Here is a 20,479-nt window from a genome sequence, read left to right as displayed (position 1 = left end):
AATCATGCAGAGGAATGGTCAATGCCCTTGAGACTCGACCCGCTTGGTTGTCCTGTCTCTTGGTGGCTAATTCCTCTTCCAGGCAGAACATCTGAGAGCTCAGCAAACAGGGGAGGGTAAGGATACAGGAACAAGTGAACAAGTGTTCTTCTTGGTTCACTCTCTTGATCGAGGGATGTAGAGAAAAGAGTAGCCAAGTGAGGTTACGTGCTTTTACTGAAACCCGAGGATGTATGGGAAGGTCCATTGTCGCTATCCAGTCACAAAGAGCATGAGAACTCTGTGAGAAGACCGACTATAATGCTCAGAAAGTCTTCGGAGGTCAGGCAGCATGTGAAGGCTCAGCAGCTTAGGATGAGGTCTTGTTACTAGAAGTTGTTGTCAAGGATTTCTCAGGTGGCAGAGACGACACCACTGATGGGGAGGACCACCAACCTTCCTCTTTGGCAGGCCACAACTAGTCTGGTGCTTCCTCTATGGGGGTCAGCAGACCAGGAAGACACAGCAGCAGATGACCTAGCATCGGCTAAGACCTTCAGCAGATCCAGGTCCCTAAAATTATCGTCGTCAGTTACTACAGCAGTGAGCTCACTTCAAGAAGTGTGGGGAATATCACCATCTCTGGGGGAAGATGACGACACCACCACCTCAGCTGAAGTTTGCCCTGAGGGTAGATTGGAATCACCTTCCTTCTTTGGCTTTGCTCTGGAGGAAACCAAAGAAGGCACAGCAGTTCGAACACTAGAAGGGGAGCAGCGAGAGACAAGAGATTTCTGTGAACAGTTAAACAGTACTTCATGAAAAAGGGTACAAAGAATTGGGATCCAAGTCCTATTAGATCAGGGGTATCTCACATGACTACATGTGGATTTTCCATCACAAAACACAATCACTCAACCTGAAAAGAGAAAAGAAAAATAGAAAAAAAGCCAAGTTTTGTCTAGCACAAAGAGGACAACCGTACAGCTATGCAACTTAAATCAAAGTGGCTACTTAAGTGTGTTGGCAAGGGGGAGGGGCTTTCACGCCACCCCCTCAGCAACTACCGACACCTCGTAAATTTTAACAGCCGAGTTCCAGCTATGCTGAAATCTTACTCCTATCAAAGGACGAGGGTTTGTATCTATGTAGCAACAAATAAAAAAATATAAAATATTTACAGATCAGTAACAACGTATATAGCTAAGTCATATATAAACAATAAAACAAAGATCACGTCACTGTGTTTAACAAAACAAAGCATTTACAACTACACTATAATGAATTTCTAAAGTTCCTCCAATTCAACAGCCACATTAAGATCATTCCACAATTTCGTAACACTTGGAATAAGACTTGTAAAACACAGTGTAGTATTGAGCCTTATAATGGAGAAGGCTAAATCTTCTTGGACAGTTCCATCCTGTTTGTAATACTAGGTATGCAATTAATTCTCATAGTCAGGCCTTCTCCATCATGAGGCTCAATACTATAGAGTATTCTAGAAGTTTTATACCGGCTATGACCAAGTTGTGGAATGATCTTCCTAATCGGGTAGTTGAATCGGCAGAACTTCAAAAGCTCAAACTTGCAACAAAATTTTTCTATGTTGAATAGGCTGACATTTATCTGTTTTGATGTTACTGTTTTTAAAATATTTTATTAATTGTTAATTATTTCTCATATTTATTTATGTCCTTTCCTCACTGGGCTATTTTTCCCTGTTGGAGCCCTTGGGCTTATAGCATCTTGCTTTTCCAACTAGGGTTGTAGCTTAGCTAATAATAATAAATATCAACTGCATACCTATTACTCCATACAGAATGGTAGTCTAGGAAGATCTAAATGCATGAGATGGTTTGAATTATGAAAAATCATAAGCAACAGGCACAAAGAATTACTGAATCATGGTACCATTGATTAATATCTACATCAATAATAAGGAATTTAATAATGCCTAAGTTTTTGTCCAGCAAATTAAGATGAGCTTAGCAGCTGAAGACCAGACAGAAAAACAATAATCAAAATATGGTAGAATGAAGGAATTAAAATATGTTATTTTGATTATAAAATAAATTTTTGAATATACTTACCCGGTGATTATATAGCTGCAACTCTGTTGCTCGACAGACAACTCTACGGAAAAACTTGCCAGCGATCGCTACACAGGTTGCGGGTGTGCCCAACAGCGCCATCTGTCGACCAGATACCCAGCTCTCAATGTAAACAAAGACTCAATTTTCTCCTCGTCCCACTGCGTCTCTATTGGGGAGGAAGGGAGGGTCATTTAATTTATAATCACCGGGTAAGTATATTCAAAAATTTATTTTATAATCAAAATAACATTTTTCAATATTTAACTTAGCCGGTGATTATATAGCTGATTCACACCCAGGATGGTGGGTAGAGACCAGTAATATATGTTTACACTTTTATGAGCTAAGAGTTTTTTATTTCATTTTAGAAGTTATCAAAATAACAAAAACAAAATAAATAGGTACCTGGTAAGGAAGTCGACTTGAACAATTACTCTGCCTTTTAAGTACGCCTTCCTTACGGAGCCTCGCGATCCTCTTAGGATGCTGATCGACCCCTAGGATCTGAAGTATCAAGGGTTGCAACCCATACAACAGGACCTCATCAAACCCCTAATCTAGGCGCTCTCAAGAAATGACTTTGACCACCCGCCAAATCAACCAGGATGCGAAAGGCTTCTTAGCCTTCCGGACACCCCATAAAAAAAAACAACATTTCAAGAGACAGATTAAAAGGATAAGGAATTAGGGAATTGTAGTGGTTGAGCCCTCACCCACTACTGCACTCGCTGCTACGAATGGTCCCAGTGTGTAGCAGTTCTTGTAAAGAGACTGGACATCTTTCAAGTAAAATGACGCGAACACTGACTTGCTTCTCCAATAGGTTGCGTCCATTATACTTTGCAGAGATATATTTTGCTTAAAGGCCACGGAAGTTGTTACAGCTCTAACTTCGTGCGTCTTCACCTTAAGCAAAGTTCGGTCTTCCTCACTCAGATGTGAATGAGCTTCTCGTATTAACAATCTGATAAAGTCTGACCAAGCATTCTTTGACATAGGCAAGGATGGTTTCTTAACTGAACACCATAAAGCTTCAGATTGGCCTTGTAAAGGTTTAGTACGCTTTAAATAGAACTTAAGAGCTCTAACAGGGCATAAGACTCTTTCTAGTTCATTGCCTACGATCTCCGATGAGCTGGGGATATCGAAAGATTTAGGCCAAGGCCGAGAAGGCAGCTCATTTTTGGCTAGAAAACCAAGTTGTAGCGAACAAGTGGCTTTTTCTGACGAAAATCCGATGTTCTTGCTGAAGGCATGAATCTCACTGACTCTTTTAGCCGAGGCTAAGCATACCAGGAAAAGAGTCTTAAGAGTGAGATCTTTCAGGGAGGCTGATTGTAACGGCTCCAACCTGTCTGACATGAAGAATCTTAGTACCACGTCTAAATTCCATCCAGGGGTAGCCAAACGACGCTCCTTGGTGGTCTCAAAAGACTTAAGGAGGTCTTGCAGATCTTTATGTTTGGAAAGATCTAAGCCTCTATGCCGGAAGACCGATGCCAACATGCTTCTGTAGCCCTTGATAGTGGGAGCTGAAAGGGATCGTCCTTTTCTTAGGTATAAGAGAAAAACAGCTATTTGAGCTACAGAGGTACTGGTCGAGGATACAGAAACTGACTTGCACCAGTCTCGGAAGACTTCCCACTCCGATTGGTAGACTCTAATGGAAGACGCTCTCCTTGCTCTAGCAATCGCACTGGCTGCTTCCTTCGAAAAGCCTCTAGCTCTCGAGAGTCTTTCGATAGTCTGAAGGCAGTCAGACGAAGAGCGTGGAGGCTTTGGAGTACCTTCTTTACGTGTGGCTGACGTAGAAGGTCTACCCTTAGAGGAAGACTACTGGGAACGTCTACTAACCATCGAAGTATCTCGGTGAACCATTCTCTCGCGGGCCAGAGGGAAGCAACTAACGTCAACCTTGTCCCTTCGTGAGAGGCGAACTTCTGCAGTACCTTGTTGACAATCTTGAACGGTGGGAATGTGTAGAGATCCAGATGTGACCAATCTAGGAGGAAAGCATCTATATGTATTGCTGCTGGGTCCGGGACTGGAGAGCAATAGATTGGAAGCCTCTTGGTCAGCGAGGTTGCAAAGAGATCTATGGATGGTTTTACCCCAAGTGGCCCAAAGTCTCTTGCACACATCCTTGTGGAGGGTCCATTCGGTTGGAATTACTTGCCCTTTCCGACTGAGACAATCTGCTATGACGTTCAAGTCGCCTTGGATGAACCTCGTTACTAGGGAGATGTCTTGACCTTTTGACCAGATGAGCAGGTCCCTTGCGATCTCGTACAACGTCAGTGAGTGGGTACCTCCTTGTTTGGAGATGTACGCCAAGGCCGTGGTGATGTCCGAGTTAACTTCCACCACTTTGCCTCGAAGGAGAGACTTGAAGCTTTTCAAGGCCAGATGTACTGCCAACAGCTCCTTGCAGTTGATATGCATGCTCCTCTGACTCGAGTTCCACAGTCCTGAGCATTCCCGACCGTCTAGTGTCGTGCCCCAGCCCACGTCCGATGCGTCCGAGAAGAGAACGTGGTTGGGAGTCTGAACAGCCAGGGGAAGACCCTCTCTTAGGTTGATATTGTCCTTCCACCAAGTCAGACAAGACTTTATCTTTTCGGAAACCGGGATCGAGACCGCTTCTAGCGTCTTGTCCTTTTTCCAGTGAAAAGCTAGATGGTATTGAAGAGGACGGAGGTGTAGTCTTCCTAGTGACACAAATTGTTCCACGGATGACAGCGTCCCTACCAGACTCATCCACAGCCTGACTGAGCAGCGTTCCTTCTTCAGCATCTTCTGGATGGATAGCAGGGCTTGATCTATTCTGGGGGCTGATCGTCTTGTTGTTCAGCAACGTCCTCATCAGAGGGTTCCTCATCCGAAAACTGATGAGGAAACGGCAACGGAGTGGGCAACGTCTGGCTCGCTGAGTCCGGTCGCACTGGTGCATGCGTGACGGAGCCGGACGCAACATCATGGAACTGCTGCACAGTCTGTGAACTGTCAACAACCATGGGTGCGCGAGGAAGCACAGCGTCAACCCGAGACTGTCTAGACCGTCTGGGTTGTGCAGTCAACACCCTACCGGGTTGCTGAGGTTGACGCACTGCGTCAAAACAAGTCACCTCTGCTGGTTGTTGAACGTCCTGAACGTCAACAACCACCTCCGAGCGTCGCTTAACGTCAACGTGCGGCTGGCAACCCACACTGGGTCACATCGGTGGAGGAACCACCTCAACTGGCAGACGCGAGTAGGTTACCTCAGCGTCAACAGGGCGCACAACCGACCGGTTGGAAGGTTGTTGGCCAGAAGGTTCGGTAGCAACCTTCTCCGCATTAAAGTCCTCTATCAAGGATGCAAGCTTGGACTGCATGTCTTGCAGCAAAGCCCATTTAGGGTCTACGGGAGCAGGTGCGGCAACAGACGGGGTTAGCGACTGAGGCGGTACTGCTTACCATCCCTGAAAGCCTTGTTATGCATGACATAATTGTACAGCAAAACTTCAAAGGCTCGAAAACAGCTGTGAAGTTGACATGTAAAAAACTTGGAGCGTCTCCTGGCCAGGCGCCAGGGAGAGTCTACAAGAATTGAGAAGTCTATCTGGGCAGAGGCATGAACTCCCAAGCCGAGAACTTCTCTCGTGTCATATCAGACTCTCGCTCTATAAACCAGTTTAAAAGAAGGGAAAGCAAAGGCTGTATCCCCCAAACTCCTCCTGGTGAAAAACCAGTCGCCTAGCCAACGTAAAGCTCTCTAGGAGAGCGAGAGAGCACTAGCTTAAAAACAACGGCTTCGAAGTAACTAGGCCTATTGTATGCTCTGACGTTTAGGCGAACGAGGAGCAGCAGTTACAAAAAGATCCGGACAAAGATCCTTAAAAAAATCATCATGATTTAATTAAAGTCCATAGGGGGCTAAGCAGCTTTAGGCTCCTCTCCATCTGACAGAGTCCTCAAGGGAATATCAGTAGGAGGGAGAACAGCAACTTCCTCATCTACAGGAACCTTGTCCGATAAAAGCTGAGTCTCAAGCAAGGGAGAGACCTACCGTGGTGGCAATGCTTTACAAGCAGAGTCCACACTCACTGGTGCATTAGTAGCGGACCAGAACGCAACGTCATGTAACTGCTTGACAGTCTGTGAACTGTCAACAACTGAACTGTCAACCACAACAGGTGCGTGAGGACGCACAGCGTCCACTCGAGACTGCTTTGACTGCCTAGACTGAGCAGTCAAAACAACTCTAGAATGCGGAGGTTGACGCACAGCGTCAAAACAAGTCAACTCCGATTGTTAGTGAACGTCTTGAACGTCAACAGGAGCATCAGCCAGTGGCCTAACGTCCAAATGCGGCTGAAAAACCACACGAGACCGCATCGAGTGTGGTTCTAAACAACCTGACTGACGTGACTAAGCTACGTCAACGTCAACAGTAAGCACAAAGGAACGTTAGGTTGGCTGAAAGCCAGGATATCGATGAGATAAACGGCTAGACTCAACGGACTAATCGGCAGAAGAGTCTTCCATAAGGGAGGCAAGCATATACTGCATGTCTTGCCATACAACCCATTAAGGATCAACGGAAATGGTTGTGGTAAGAGACGAGGGTAACGTCTGTGACCGCAACACTTTGCCAACAAAAAAAGACTCTCGGAGTCTGTGTTACGCTTTTGTTAGGCGGCGAGCAGTTATCCGATGACTGCATAGGGTCAGAGCTGTCCTAATGGTTGTAACCAGGACGCTGGACCTGTCCTGAAAGGACTGACTTTCGCTTAAGGGCTTCGAAACCTTGTGACAGGTTTCTTATGCGAAAAGCCTTCGGATGACGAGGAGAAACAACGTCTCTCTCGTCTTATGGTAGGGGAGATCTTGGTAAGATACACCCGATACCATAGAAGGAAAACGTCTGTTCGTTGATCAAGGCCTCTCGAACCCATAAGTCGTTTGACATTACTTCTCCCCTGGGCTTGGGAGCATGCAAGAGGTCCCGGACTAGGTGAACGACAGGCACGAACAGACGAACCCTCGGACGCAACACTGTAACACTTTGCGCATATCACTTTATCACTTCGATTTTCTGTTTTGCACTTATTTCACTGAAATCGAAACTTTTACTGATTTCTACCTGAAACACGCAATTCTACCCTTCATTAAAAGGTAGTAATTGCGAAATCAGTCGTATAATGCAAGCTCATTAATACCAGCAAAAAACAGAAAACATATTTTAAGATAAAAAAAAAAAAATCAGTGGCTGGGAAAGACTAAACACTAGTTCATATAAGCTACGTTTTCAATCTCTCACCGCACATAGCCTGGGGACGAGAATAAAAAACTAAAAACGTTTTATACTTCCTCCCCATACAGCGACTAGGGACGAGAGTAACTCGAGAACAACGTTACCCGCTTGAACGGAACGTTTTCTCTCCTCTCTCTCCCTCCGTCTCTATCTCTCTCTCTCTTTCTCTCTTGATTTCGCACCTAAGAGAAGAGCCCAATTATATTACGTCAAAAAAACATGTTATTTGACTAAAGGAAAAAACTGAAAGGTTTTTCAAATAAAAAGTTCCTTTAAAATAGAATTTAAAACATTTAAGCTAAGAAAGAATGAACAAAACGTCAGAATCGATTTACTCTTACTGCAAAGTGAAACCGTGATACACTCTCTCTCTATCGTAACGATAGAGCGCATGTTGAACGTCCTGAACGTCAACAACTGCGTAGCATAAATAAACTAAACGTTAGTTCATCTTTGAAAACAGTACGAAGACTATCAAAGAAATTCTTTCATAAAATATTACATTTAAAAAGTTTTAAATCCTTAGCTCTTTAACAGCTAATTACGATATAAAGGGCTCAACGTTGATTAACTTCGGTTTCCAAGTTAGGACCGCCTACTCTCAGGAAAGGTCGTATATAAACAAAACATTAAAATGTTATTTTCATTAGTAAAATAAATTTTTGAATATACTTACCCGATAATCATGTAGCTGTCAACTCCGTTGCCCGACAGAATTCTACGGGAGGGATACGCCAGCTATCACTATACTAGAAGGGGGTGTACTCACCAGCGCCACCTGTGGCCAGGTACTGCAGTACTTCTTGTTGACACCACCTCAATTTTTCCTCGGTCCACTGGTTCTCTATGGGGAGGAAGGGTGGGTCAATTAAATCATGATTATCGGGTAAGTATATTCAAAAATTTATTTTACTAATGAAAATAACATTTTTCAATATTAAACTTACCCGATAATCATGTAGCTGATTCACACCCAGGGGGGTGGGTGAAAACCAGTGTACATGACTAAAGGATAGCTAAGTATCCCGTATTTCATATAATCAGTTATTCAGAATAACAATGAAATAATAAGTACCTGGTAAGGAAGTCGACTTGAACCGTTACTCTGCCTTTAATAAGTTCGTCTTCCTTACTGAGCGCAGCGTTCCTCTTAGGAGGCTGAATCAACTCTAAGGTGCTAAAGTATACAGGGCTGCAACCCATACTAAAGGACCTCTACACAACCTCTAACCCAGGCGCTTCTCAAGAATGAATTGACCACCCGCCAAATCAAAAAAGGATGCGGAAGGCTTCTTAGCCTACCGTAACAACCCAAAAAACAACAATAAAAGCATTCAAGAGAAAGGTTAAAAAAGGTTATGGGATTAAGGGAATGTAGTGGCTGAGCCCTCACCTACTACTGCACTCGCTGCTACGAATGGTCCCAGGGTGTAGAAGTTCTCGTAAAGAGACTGGACATCTTTAAGATAAAATGATGCAAACACTGACTTGCTCCTCCAATAAGTTGCATCCATAATGCTCTGCAGAGAACGGTTCTTATTAAAGGCCATCGAAGTGGCTACGGCTCTCACTTCGTGGGTCCTTACCTTCAGCAAAGCAAGGTCTTCATCCTTCATGTGAGAATGGGCTTCTCTAATCAGAAGCCTTATATAATACGAAACTCTGTTTTTGGACATGGGCATCGAAGGTTTCTTGATTGCACACCATAAGGCTTCTGACTGTCCTCGTATAGGTTTTGACCTATTAAGATAATATTTCAGAGCTCTGACAGGGCAAAGAACTCTTTCTAGCTCGTTACCCACCATGTTGGAAAGGCTAGGAATTTCAAACGATCTAGGCCAAGGACGTGAAGGACGTTCATTCTTAGCTAAAAATCCGAGCTGTAAAGAACATGTTGCAGATTCGGATGTGAACCCAATGTTCTTGCTGAAGGCGTGAACCTCACTAACTCTCTTAGCTGTTGCAAGGCAGACGAGGAAAAGAGTCTTGAGGGTAAGGTCCTTGAAGGAAGCTGACTGGAGAGGTTCGAACCTAGGAGACATAAGGAACCTTAAGACTACGTCTAGATTCCAGCCTGGAGTGGATAAACGACGTTCTTTAGAAGTCTCGAAAGATTTAAGGATGTCTTGAAGGTCCTTGTTGGAAGAAAGGTCCAAACCTCTGTGGCGGAGAACTGAAGCCAACATACTTCTGTACCCTTTAATAGTAGGAGCCGAAAGGGATCTCTCATTCCTTAGATGTAATAGGAAGTCAGCTATTTGGGTTACAGAGGTATTGGTAGAGGAAACTGCATTGGCTCTACACCAGCTTCGGAAGACTTCCCACTTGGATTGGTAGACTCTACGAGTGGATACCCTCCTTGCTCTGGCAATCGCTCTGGCTGCCTCCTTCGAAAAGCCTCTAGCTCTAGCGAATCTTTCGACAGTCTGAAGGCAGTCAGACGAAGAGCGTGGAGGTTTGGGTGTACCTTGTCTACGTGAGGTTGACGTAGAAGGTCCACTCTTAGAGGGAGAGTCCTGGGAACGTCGACCAGCCATTGTAGTACCTCTGTGAACCATTCTCTTGCAGGCCAAAGGGGAGCAACCAGCGTCAGCCGTGTCCCTTCGTGCGAGACAAACTTCTGAATGACTCTGTTGATGATCTTGAACGGTGGGAATGCGTAAAGGTCGAGATGGGACCAATTCAGCAGAAAAGCATCCACATGAACTGCTGCTGGGTCTGGAACTGGGGAACAGTACAACGGAAGCCTCTTGGTCATGGAGGTGGCAAACAGATCTATCGTAGGTTGACCCCACAAGGTCCAAAGTCTGTTGCACACGCTCTTGTGAAGGGTCCATTCCGTGGGGATGACTTGATCTTTTCTGCTTAGGCGATCTGCTGAGACGTTCATGTTGCCCTGAATGAACCTCGTTACTAGAGTGAGGTTTAGACTTCTTGACCAAATGAGGAGGTCCCTTGCTATCTCGTACAGGTTCCTCGAATGGGTCCCTCCCTGCTTGGAGATGTAAGCCAAGGCTGTGGTGTTGTCGGAGTTCACCTCCACCACCTTGCCTAGCAGGAGGGACTTGAAGTTCATTAGGGCCATATGAACTGCCAGCAGCTCCTTGCAGTTGATGTGGAGCGTTTCCTGTTCCCTGTTCCATGTTCCCGAGCATTCCTGTCCGTTCAAGGTCGCGCCCCAGCCCGAGTCTGATGCATCCGAGAAGAGATGAAGATTGGGGGTCTGAATCGCTAACGATAGGCCCTCCTTGAGAAGGAGGTTGGTCTTCCACCACAAGAGAGTGGTCTTCATCTCTTTGGTGACAGGAATAGAGACTGCTTCGAGCGTCAAATCCTTGTCCCAATGAGCTGCTAGATGGAATTGGAGAGGGCGGAGGTGGAGTCTCCCTAACTCGACGAACAGGGCTAACGATGACAGGGTCCCTGTTAGACTCATCCACTGTCTCACCGAGCAACTGTTCCTCTTCAGCATGCTCAGGATGCATTCTAGGGCTTGGCTTATCCTTGGGGCCGATGGAAAAGCCCGAAAATCCTGACTCCGAATCTCCATTCCCAGGTAAACTATGGATTGGGAGGGAATGAGCTGGGACTTTTCTAAGTTGACTAATAGACCCAGTTCCTTGATCAAGTCCAAAGTCCAGTTGAGACTCTCCAGACAGCGACGACTCGTGGAGGCTCTCAACAGCCAGTCGTCTAAATAAAGGGAGGCTCTGATGTCCGATAAGTGGAGGAATTTTGCAATATTCCTCATCAGATGCGTAAACACCATAGGAGCTGTGCTTAGGCCAAAACACAGGGCTTGGAATTGGTACACAACCTTTCCAAAAACGAATCTCAGGAAAGGTTGGGAGTCTGGATGAATAGGAACGTGAAAGTAAGCGTCTTTCAGATCCAACGAGACCATCCAGTCCTCCTGCCTGACCGCTGCTAGGACCGACTTCGTCGTCTCCATAGTGAACGTCTGCTTGGTGACATAAGCATTGAGCGCGCTGACGTCCAGCACCGGTCTCCAACCTCCTGTCTTCTTGGCCACCAGAAAGAGACGGTTGTAGAAGCCCGGGGATTGATGGTCCCGGACTATAACCACTGCCTTCTTCTGTAACAGGAGCGACACCTCCTGGTGTAACGCTAGCCTCTTGTCCTTTTCCTTGTAGTTGGGAGAGAGGTTGATGGGAGAAGTGGTCAGAGGGGGTTTGCGGCAGAATGGTATCCTGTAACCCTCCCTTAGCCACCTGACAGACTGGGCGTCTGCACCTCTTCTTTCCCAAGCTTGCCAGAAGGTCTTGAGTCTGGCTCCTACTGCTGTCTGGAGAGGAGGAGAGTCAGTGTTTGCCTTTTGAAGTCTTGGGACCTTTCCTAGACCTGCTCCTGGAAGAGTCTGGACGGGAGCTTCCTCGGCTGGGGGCTCTGCCACGAAAGGGCGGAATAAACCTTGTAGCAGGAGTATCAGCCACTGGGGTGCGGTAAGTCCTGGGAACTGAGGGAGCAACCTTAGCCTTACGAGCTGAAGAGGCCACAAGATCATGAGTGTCCTTCTGAATCAGGGCCGCAGACAAATCCTTGATAAGCTCTTCGGGGAACAAGAACTTAGAAAGCGGAGCAAAAAGGAGTTGAGACCTTTGACAAGGTGTGATGCTGGAAGAAAGAAAAGTGCAAAGTTGCTCCCTTTTCTTAAGAACTCCTGAAACAAACATTGAAGCAAGCTCGCCGGACCCATCCCGAATTGCTTTATCCATGCAGGACATTATAAGCATGGCTGAGTCCTTGTCCGCAGGGGAGGTCTTCTTGCTCAAGGCCCCCAGGCACCAGTCGAGAAAATTGAAAATCTCAAAGGCACGAAATACACCCTTTAAGAAGTGGTCTAAGTCGGAAAAGGTCCAGCAGACCTTAGAGCGCCTCATCACTGATCTACGAGGAGAGTCGACCAAACTTGAGAAATCAGCCTGGGCAGAGGCAGGGACTCCCAAGCCTGGTTCCTCTCCTGTGGCATACCATACGCCCGCCTTAGAAGTGAGCTTAGTAGGTGGGAACATAAAGGAAGTCTTCCCTAGTTGCTGTTTGGACTGCAACCAATCCCCTAATATTCTTAAAGCTCTCTTAGAGGATCTAGCAAAGACGAGCTTAGTATAGGCTGACTTAACCGGTTGCATGCCCAGCGAAAACTCAGATGGAGGAGAGCGGGGGGTAGCAGAAACAAAATGGTCCGGGTATACCTCTCTGAAAAGAGCCAGGACCTTACGAAAGTCAATGGGTAGAGGAGAAGACTTGGGTTCCTCCACGTCCGAAGAGGGATCTAGGTGCGCAGCTTCCTCCTCAGAAACCTCATCACCAGAGTGTAGCGAAGTGAGAGGTAAAGTAACAGCGGTATGCTGAACAGCAGAATCTGAACAAGCGGGTGCATAAACACTTGTGGTTTCATCCTCAAGTCTCTGTTGCTGAGTTAAAACCTGAGGTTCAGGCTGCAAAGACTGGTCAAGAAGAGTGGAGGAAGGTAGGCGCATGGGTTGAGGTGGCTGACTCCTAGCATGAGCTTCCTGTCTCAAGAGTTGCGCTTGCTGCAAGGGTTGCGGATGCGCAGTAGCAGGTTCCTGAGGAACGAGTTGAGGTTCCTGAGGTGTGAGCTGCGAGAGTTGAAGTAGCGGCTGCGCAGAACGCAGTTCCTGTCTCGCGAGTTGAGGTTCCTGAGGTGCTAGCCTTAAGAGTTGAGGCTCTCGCCTTGAGGAGAGTTGAGGTCGCTGCAGCGAGAGCTGAGGTGGCTGCCTCATGGATGGAAGAGGTTGTCGTACCTCAAGAGGTTGTTGCCTCGATGGTCTAACCGCAAGAGGAAGAGGAGGAAGTAAAGCATAAGACTCCTGCTCCCATTGTTGAGGTTGCCTTAAGGAAGGCTGAGGTTGCTGCACACCGCTGGTAACTGGCAACTCAGAACGCGGTAAGGTAGCCTGAGGAACCTCAACTTCGTACGCCTGGCAGACTGGACTGCGGTGAGGCGGAGCGCTCGCAGGAGGAGGTGCAACCTTCTCAGCCTGAAACTCACGCATTAAGACCGCAAGCTGCGACTGCATGGACTGCAGCAAAGTCATCTTGGGATCAGCAGACGCTAAGGTCTGCTGAGGCAAAGCCTTAACAGAAGATGAGGTCTGTTGAGGTATCGCCTTACCTCTCTTAGGAGGTGTACAGTCACCTGATGACTGCGGAGAGTCAGAGCTAATCCAATGACTGCATCCGGGTTGTTGAACTCTTGAGGTCTGGACTTTACGTTTAAGAGGTCTTGAGACCTGAGTCCAGCGTTTCCTCCCCGATATTTCTTCTGCAGACGAGTAAAAGACGGGCTCAATCGTCTGCGGGTGGGAGTGACGGTCTCTGTAAGACACGCCCGCAACCACCGAGGATACTTCTGTGCGCCGATCAAGGCCTGCCGAACCCTTTTGCCCTTCGACATTGCTTCTCCCCTGGGCTTGGGAGCTTGCAAGAGGTCCCGGACTGGGAGGACGACTGGCACGCACAGAAGTACCCTCACGCACAACACTGACACTAGCACTCGGCACCGCACTGACACTAGCACTTGGCACAGCACTGGCACTATCACCTCCCACTGCACTTTTGACCTTAAGTTCTTTGACGTCTGCCAAAAGAGACTTATGGTCACTAACCACCGATTCCACTTTGTCACCTAAAGCCTGAATGGCACGCAAAACAACTGACATATCAGGTTGAGCACAAATAGTAGGTTCGGGGGTAGCCACTACAGGGGGAGGAAAAGGTTGAGGATCATGAGGTGAGGAAAAAAGCGAAGAGCGAGAAGAACTCCTCCTAACTCTCTCTCTCTCTAACTTGGTTGAATATTTAAGGAATCGAACAAATTCAAGTTCCGAAAGTCCGGCGCATTCCTCACATCGATCTTCCAACTGACAGGGTCTTTCCCTACAGTCAGAACAAGCGGTGTGAGGATCAACCGAGGCCTTCGGAATACGCCTATTACAAGACCTACATCGTCTATGGGGAGGGGCTTGTGAAAAGTCAGACATCTTGAATCAAAGAGCAAGTCAAGGGGGATTCCAAAGCAAAAGATCGTTAACCATTAATCAAAACCAAATAAAAGCTATCTAAGCTAATAGAAAAGTTTCCAGTATAGCGAAAGCTGAAATCTTAGAGAAATACTTCACCAAAAACCGTGAACAATACTCCAAAATTATAAGCGTATCCAAGAACGTCTTGCCGGAAGCACGACAGAGGAAAAATTGAGGTGGTGTCAACAAGAAGTACTGCAGTACCTGGCCACAGGTGGCGCTGGTGAGTACACCCCCTTCTAGTATAGTGATAGCTGGCGTATCCCTCCCGTAGAATTCTGTCGGGCAACGGAGTTGACAGCTACATGATTATCGGGTAAGTTTAATATTGAAAAACTTATTTTATATGTTTATAATAAATGGAAAGTTAATCGAAGAGGCCTAATAAAGGCGGAGAGATATAAAATATATAGAGGAAAATCTATAACGTGATAAGATAATTACTAAAAGCCTAAACACACTTCCGTCTAAGGGAAGGGTCGGCCATTTAAAAGTGAAAGAAAGTCCATACTCTCTTTGTCACCATAATTAAATCTATCCAAAACGAGTTCAAGATTTAAGATGAAGATAAAACACCTGCATAGCGAAAGCTCAAAACTAGAATATAGTACTTCACCAAATAGATGTGAAAAACTCCAGTTTAGCAACAGCGAGTAAAGTACGTCTTGTCGACACCTCGACAGAGAGAAAATTGAGTCTTTGTTTACATTGAGAGCTGGGTATCTGGTCGACAGATGGCGCTGTTGGGCACACCCGCAACCTGTGTAGCGATCGCTGGCGAGTTTTTCCGTAGAGTTGTCTGTCGAGCAACAGAGTTGCAGCTATATAATCACCGGCTAAGTTAAATATTGAAAAATTTCCTCAAGATAAATTGATCATCGACTTTCTCAATATGAGAATTTTTTGTGTAATTGAAGAAAAGACAAACATATGAGTTTCTCAAAAGTAAATTTGCTGTTGAAAATCACACCTAAAATTTTAAAAGTCGTACAGATTTAAAGAAATATCAGTAAGCATAATATTATTACTTATATTATTATTATTACTAGCTAAGTTATGACCCTAGTTTGAAAAACAGGATACTATAAACCCAAGAGCTCCAACAAGGAAAATAGCCCATTGAGGAAAGGAAATAAGGAAACAAATAGAATAGTGTGCCTGAGTGTACCCTTTAGCAAGAGAACTCTGACCCAAGAAAGTGGAAGACCATGGTATACAGGCTACAGCACCACCCAAAACCAGAGAACAATGGTCTGATTTTGGAGTGTCCACTTAGAAGAGCTCCTTACCATGGATAGTTAAAAAGACTATTCTACCTTTACCATGTGGAAATTAGCCACTGAACAATATAATGCAGTACATAACCGATTGAATGAAGAAATTTTTTATCTTAGTGTTGCCAAGTGTATGAGGAAAGAGGATAATATGCAAAGAATAGACCACACTATTCGGTGCATGTATACGCAAAAGAAAAGTGAGCCGTAACCTGAGGTATCCAATGTAGCATTACCTGGTCAGTCAAAGGACCAAATAACACTTTAGCGATAGTATCTAAACGGGTGACTGGTGCCTTGGCCAACCAAGTACAGTACTACCTACTGTACGGTAATATGCACACAGTAATTGTTTCAAACTGTTGATGGTACTTTCCATCGAAGATGCACTTGGCTTAAGATTCATATATGAATTATACCCATTATTCAACTTGCAAATCAGACTTGAGGAATTTAACCTAATTTACAAAAATAGGTTTTCCAATTCATTCCAAACATTACAGAACTGCAATACTACTGCACTCTACAACAACTTACCGCAGTGTCGTCGGCCACACATGCACTTGTATCGATATATTGCAAGTTTGTGCCTGACTCCCCAAGACACAAGAGCCAGGGTATCTCCTTGCCTCTGGGCACCATGCTCGACATAGTACGATGAAGCTTCAGCCCCCATATTGACACTGTTCTTTTTAATCTCCTTGCTAAGAGATGGCTACAATGTAAACACAAGACACAGACAACAACTTTCTAGTCTATCGGAGACATGACTTTAGACCCTAAATGACTTGATGCCACTAGAAGTTAGAAACTTAAGTATGGCAGTAATATTCAAATATGATAAAAGTATCAGGAAAATTTAGATTTTATTTCATTCTTTTGATAAACCTGAAATAATTTCAACAGAAGCCATCCATATCGTCTTGCCACGATTTTCCCATCGAGCAACAAAGAAACCGCACGAACCGACCATCCAAAAACAAAGAGAGCCCCGGGAACGTGTTCCTCACTTAGACACAACACAAACACTGAGATCAGGTTCAAGAGGGTTCAACTTCAGGGGCTTCACTTAGGGCGATCAACCTCGATGGATTTGACAAAAAGAAATACAAGACAGGAAGCCACTCAAATGCACTAACAGTGAGCCACCAGATGATGACGTGGCAAAACCATAAATCCATTTGCTCTTTCAATGGACCTTGAAGAGGTTTTTAGCATGCAATGTTGTTGTGCTGCCATAATAGCATCTCTTACTTCACTTTCTTCAGAAGAGCTGAAGCCATATACAGTAAGAGAAAGAGAATATCTCCTCCATGACCACTCGTGTTAACCTTGACACATTCTACTTTAATAAAAATCTCTAAGAAACAAAATCTGCCGAAACCCTAAAGGGGGTCGTATGAAACCTCACATAATATTTATGAACCCACTAGAGTATAATAATTAAATTAAAGTCTTAGCTTTGTTTACAAAAGCAAAAGTAAGGTATTTTGTTCTTAACATAATTGATGTACCTTATTTACTTTTGGTTTTTCAGATAAATAGCTTAATAAATAAAAGAAAATGAGGCAATCAGTTCTGTTTTTTAACTGATGAGCATAAACCTTACTACACATTTTGAGCTCATTATATGTCGATCCTCGGATGAATGACATATTATGCATTTACGTTATGTTGATGACAATGACGACATTTCCTATTACGAAAATTATTCTTAATTTCACACTTGTTTCAATAAATTTATAGCTTCACAAGAATTATCACCAAAACAAAAAATAATTAAGATTAACACCATTCTAAAGTATTTTACAGTTCTATAAAGAACAAACAAGCTTACTTAAATGACAAAATAAACACTAAAATGTTCGTAGATTTATACTTCCACTAACAATGACAAAAAGAATCTTACCAAAATGTTAAGTGGCACAAGACCTACACTCCTACAATTTCATACTCATCACAATTATTTGACAAAGATGAAGAAAGAAGAAAAGAAAAAAAAATTACAGTACTCATAACAATTCAAATTTCATCAAGATCAGTTTCTGAAAATATCACTTGGTAATGATACTGATGTTGGTGATATGCTAAGAATATCCTATTTACAGTACTGTACCTGAGAACAGAAAAATCTTTAAGGTTTATCGTCTACTTCTGCATGTGATGCCAAACCATACTTATAGTGAAATCATATTATTATTATTAATTGCTAAGCTACAACCCTAGTTGGAAAAGCAGGATGCTATAAGCCCAGGGGCCCCAACAGGGAAAATAGCTCAGTGAGGAAAGGAAACAAGGAAAAATAAAATATTTCAAGAATAGTAACAACATTAGAATAAATATTTCCTATATAAACAATAAAAACTTCAACAAAACAAGAGGAAGAGAAACCAGACAGAACAGCATGCCCGAGTGTACCCCCAAGCAAGAGAACTTTAACCCAAGACAGTGGAAGACCATGGTACAGAGGCTATGGCACTACCCAAGATTAGAAAACAATGGTTTGATTTTGGAGTGTCCTACTCCTAGAAGAGCTGCTTACCATAGCTAAAGAGTCTCTTCTTCACAGGCTTTACCACTAATTATTCACTGTTCGAACTAGAGAGTAAATAGGCTTGTTCAGTACCAAGTATAACCTAACCAGCATCATTATAATGAAACATTAAGTAAATATTTTCTCTCAGGAGTTACGCAACAGGTGAACGAACTCTGCGTTCCCCCCGCCGATTTCTCAGACTGCGATAATGAAAACGAATCAACGGTATTTTTTTGCTGAAAACTTATCTAGCCTGGACTTCTAACTTAATCATTTCCCCTACACCTCCAGCGACCAAGTTTAAATTCTCCCGTGTGATTAAGTTTAACATTTCGGGGTATATGTAGTCGGCTGGGACAGGCATAAAACTTTCTTATTGTCAAATCCATTTTCTTTATGGGGATAATATTGTTTTATCTTCGTCTAAAACACGATATTAGTAAGCTAGTTTTACGTTCACAAAAATATTATGTTTTAGTATTTCTCCTGTGTGACTAAGTTTAACATTTCAGGGTACATGTAGTCGGCTGGGACAGGCATAAAACTTTCTTATTGTCAAACCCCTTTTCTTTATGGGGATAATATTGTTTCATCTTCGTCTAAAACACGATATTAGGATGCTAGTTTTACGTTCACAAAAATATTATGTTTTAGTATAAGATAAAGATACGACGATCTAGAGGGGGTCCGGTCCCACCAATAGATAAGTAGGTAAGGATACGGTTCCTAGACAAGGTTAAGTTAGGTGGGGTACCTTAGGTTTGTTTCCCTTTTAAAATGTAGTTTTTCAGTAATGGCTTTTGAGATTTCAAAAAAAAATTAAAAAAAGGGAAATTTGAAAAATATACATCAGAACATTTCAAAGTAACTGCAAATACACCAAGAACAGATTTTAATTTTCTTCATTATTAATTTTGTTCTATAATGCATTTACCCACATAACAATACCTAAATTTAGTCACTGGCCAATACTGTCCCAACTACAGAGGCTATTTTCATTATTGTTATTATTATTATTATTATCATTATTATTCTTATTACTAGCCAAGCTACAACCCTAGTTGGAAAAGCAGGATGCTACAAGCCCAAGGGCTCCAACAGGGAAAAATAGCCCACTGAGGAAAGGAAATAAGGAAAATAATAAATGATGAGAAGAAATTAACAATATATCATTCAAAAAACAGTAACGTCAAAACATTTATGTCATTATTATCAATATTATTATTACTTGCTAAGCTAGTATTTAACATAATACTAATGACCTAATTTTCACACTCTTTTTGGTCAAAAACGTAAAAAAAAACTTTAAACCAAAGATTTTTCAATCGTATATAAGAAATTTGCAAAGCAGTATCAATAAATACATTTCTTTAAGCTTGATATATATGAAAGCTTAAGCAAGAATAAAATGTCATAATGGTTAGAATTATTAATACTATAAAAACATATACAAGTAAAAATAAAGACAAAATCAGAATTGAATCATCTTACGATACCCCCAACTGATTGATTCATTTCTGACTGGCGTCGCATTAACTCGGGACAATTTAATAAGAAAACTACTGATATAATCAATGAGCTATTTAACTAATAGATAAATATCTTAAATTCCACATTTAAATAGAAAGAACAACAGTATATCAAAGATTTTCCCACCTGGGCTACTACTTCACTGCAGACGGCCATTCAACGAAGTGAGTCCCCAAGAGTCTGTCTTATGTCGGTCATTCTGTCCCCTTTTTTTCGCCTCCTGTCTGCGTCGACGGCTCCTTTTCATTGACAGACGTCCTCTGTCCTGTCCGTGTCTCCTCCTGCGTTATCCATACGGCGGCCGTGGAAACAGCAAAAGATGATTTGGGGGGAGACACAAGTCAATTTGTTATGGTGCTCTCTCACCTGTTCCTACTGTCACTGTGGTGCCATCTAGGGGCACAAAGAGATGATTTAGGGGAAATTGTTGGGGGAGAGATGGGGGGGAATTTTTCTTCCCTTTCGTAGGGAGATTGTCGGAGATTTTAATCATTTCACAGTTTTATTAATAGATTGTTATCTATGTAGGATATTTCTTCGTTTCATTAGGAAGACTAAAGATTTTCTTTTGCAAAGGACCCCTTGCGATTTTCTTCCCTTCGTAGAGAGAACTGTGAGGGATGCTGGAGATTATCTTCCCTTCTCGTATGTGGGAGATGTGGGGATGTTAAGAATTTCTTTCACTTTATTGAAGATGAAGG

General features: G+C 43.6%; 1 protein-coding gene across 2 annotated transcripts in view; it reads right to left on the bottom strand.

The window, feature by feature from the left end:
* The window catches only part of LOC137656718 (ankyrin-3), a 92,138-nt gene extending 71,987 nt beyond the window's left edge, over positions 1 to 20,151 (bottom strand). The window contains exon 1 of one of the 2 annotated variants that reach the window (XM_068390954.1): positions 19,905 to 20,151. Coding sequence is in view for 1 of the 2 variants with exons in the window: in XM_068390953.1 (XP_068247054.1) it covers positions 16,250 to 16,388 (139 nt within the window). In the remaining variant the exon portion in view is untranslated. Of the gene's footprint in view, positions 1 to 16,249; positions 16,687 to 19,904 lie in introns of those variants that run through there. The other variant, XM_068390953.1, reaches the window with a different exon arrangement.
* Positions 20,152 to 20,479: the final 328 nt, after the last annotated feature.

The sequence above is a fragment of the Palaemon carinicauda genome, chromosome 17 (assembly GCF_036898095.1).
Source record: "Palaemon carinicauda isolate YSFRI2023 chromosome 17, ASM3689809v2, whole genome shotgun sequence".
NCBI lineage: Eukaryota > Metazoa > Arthropoda > Malacostraca > Decapoda > Palaemonidae > Palaemon > Palaemon carinicauda.
Note: the sequence above shows the minus strand (reverse complement) of the source record. Positions and strands in the feature narration are given on the sequence as shown.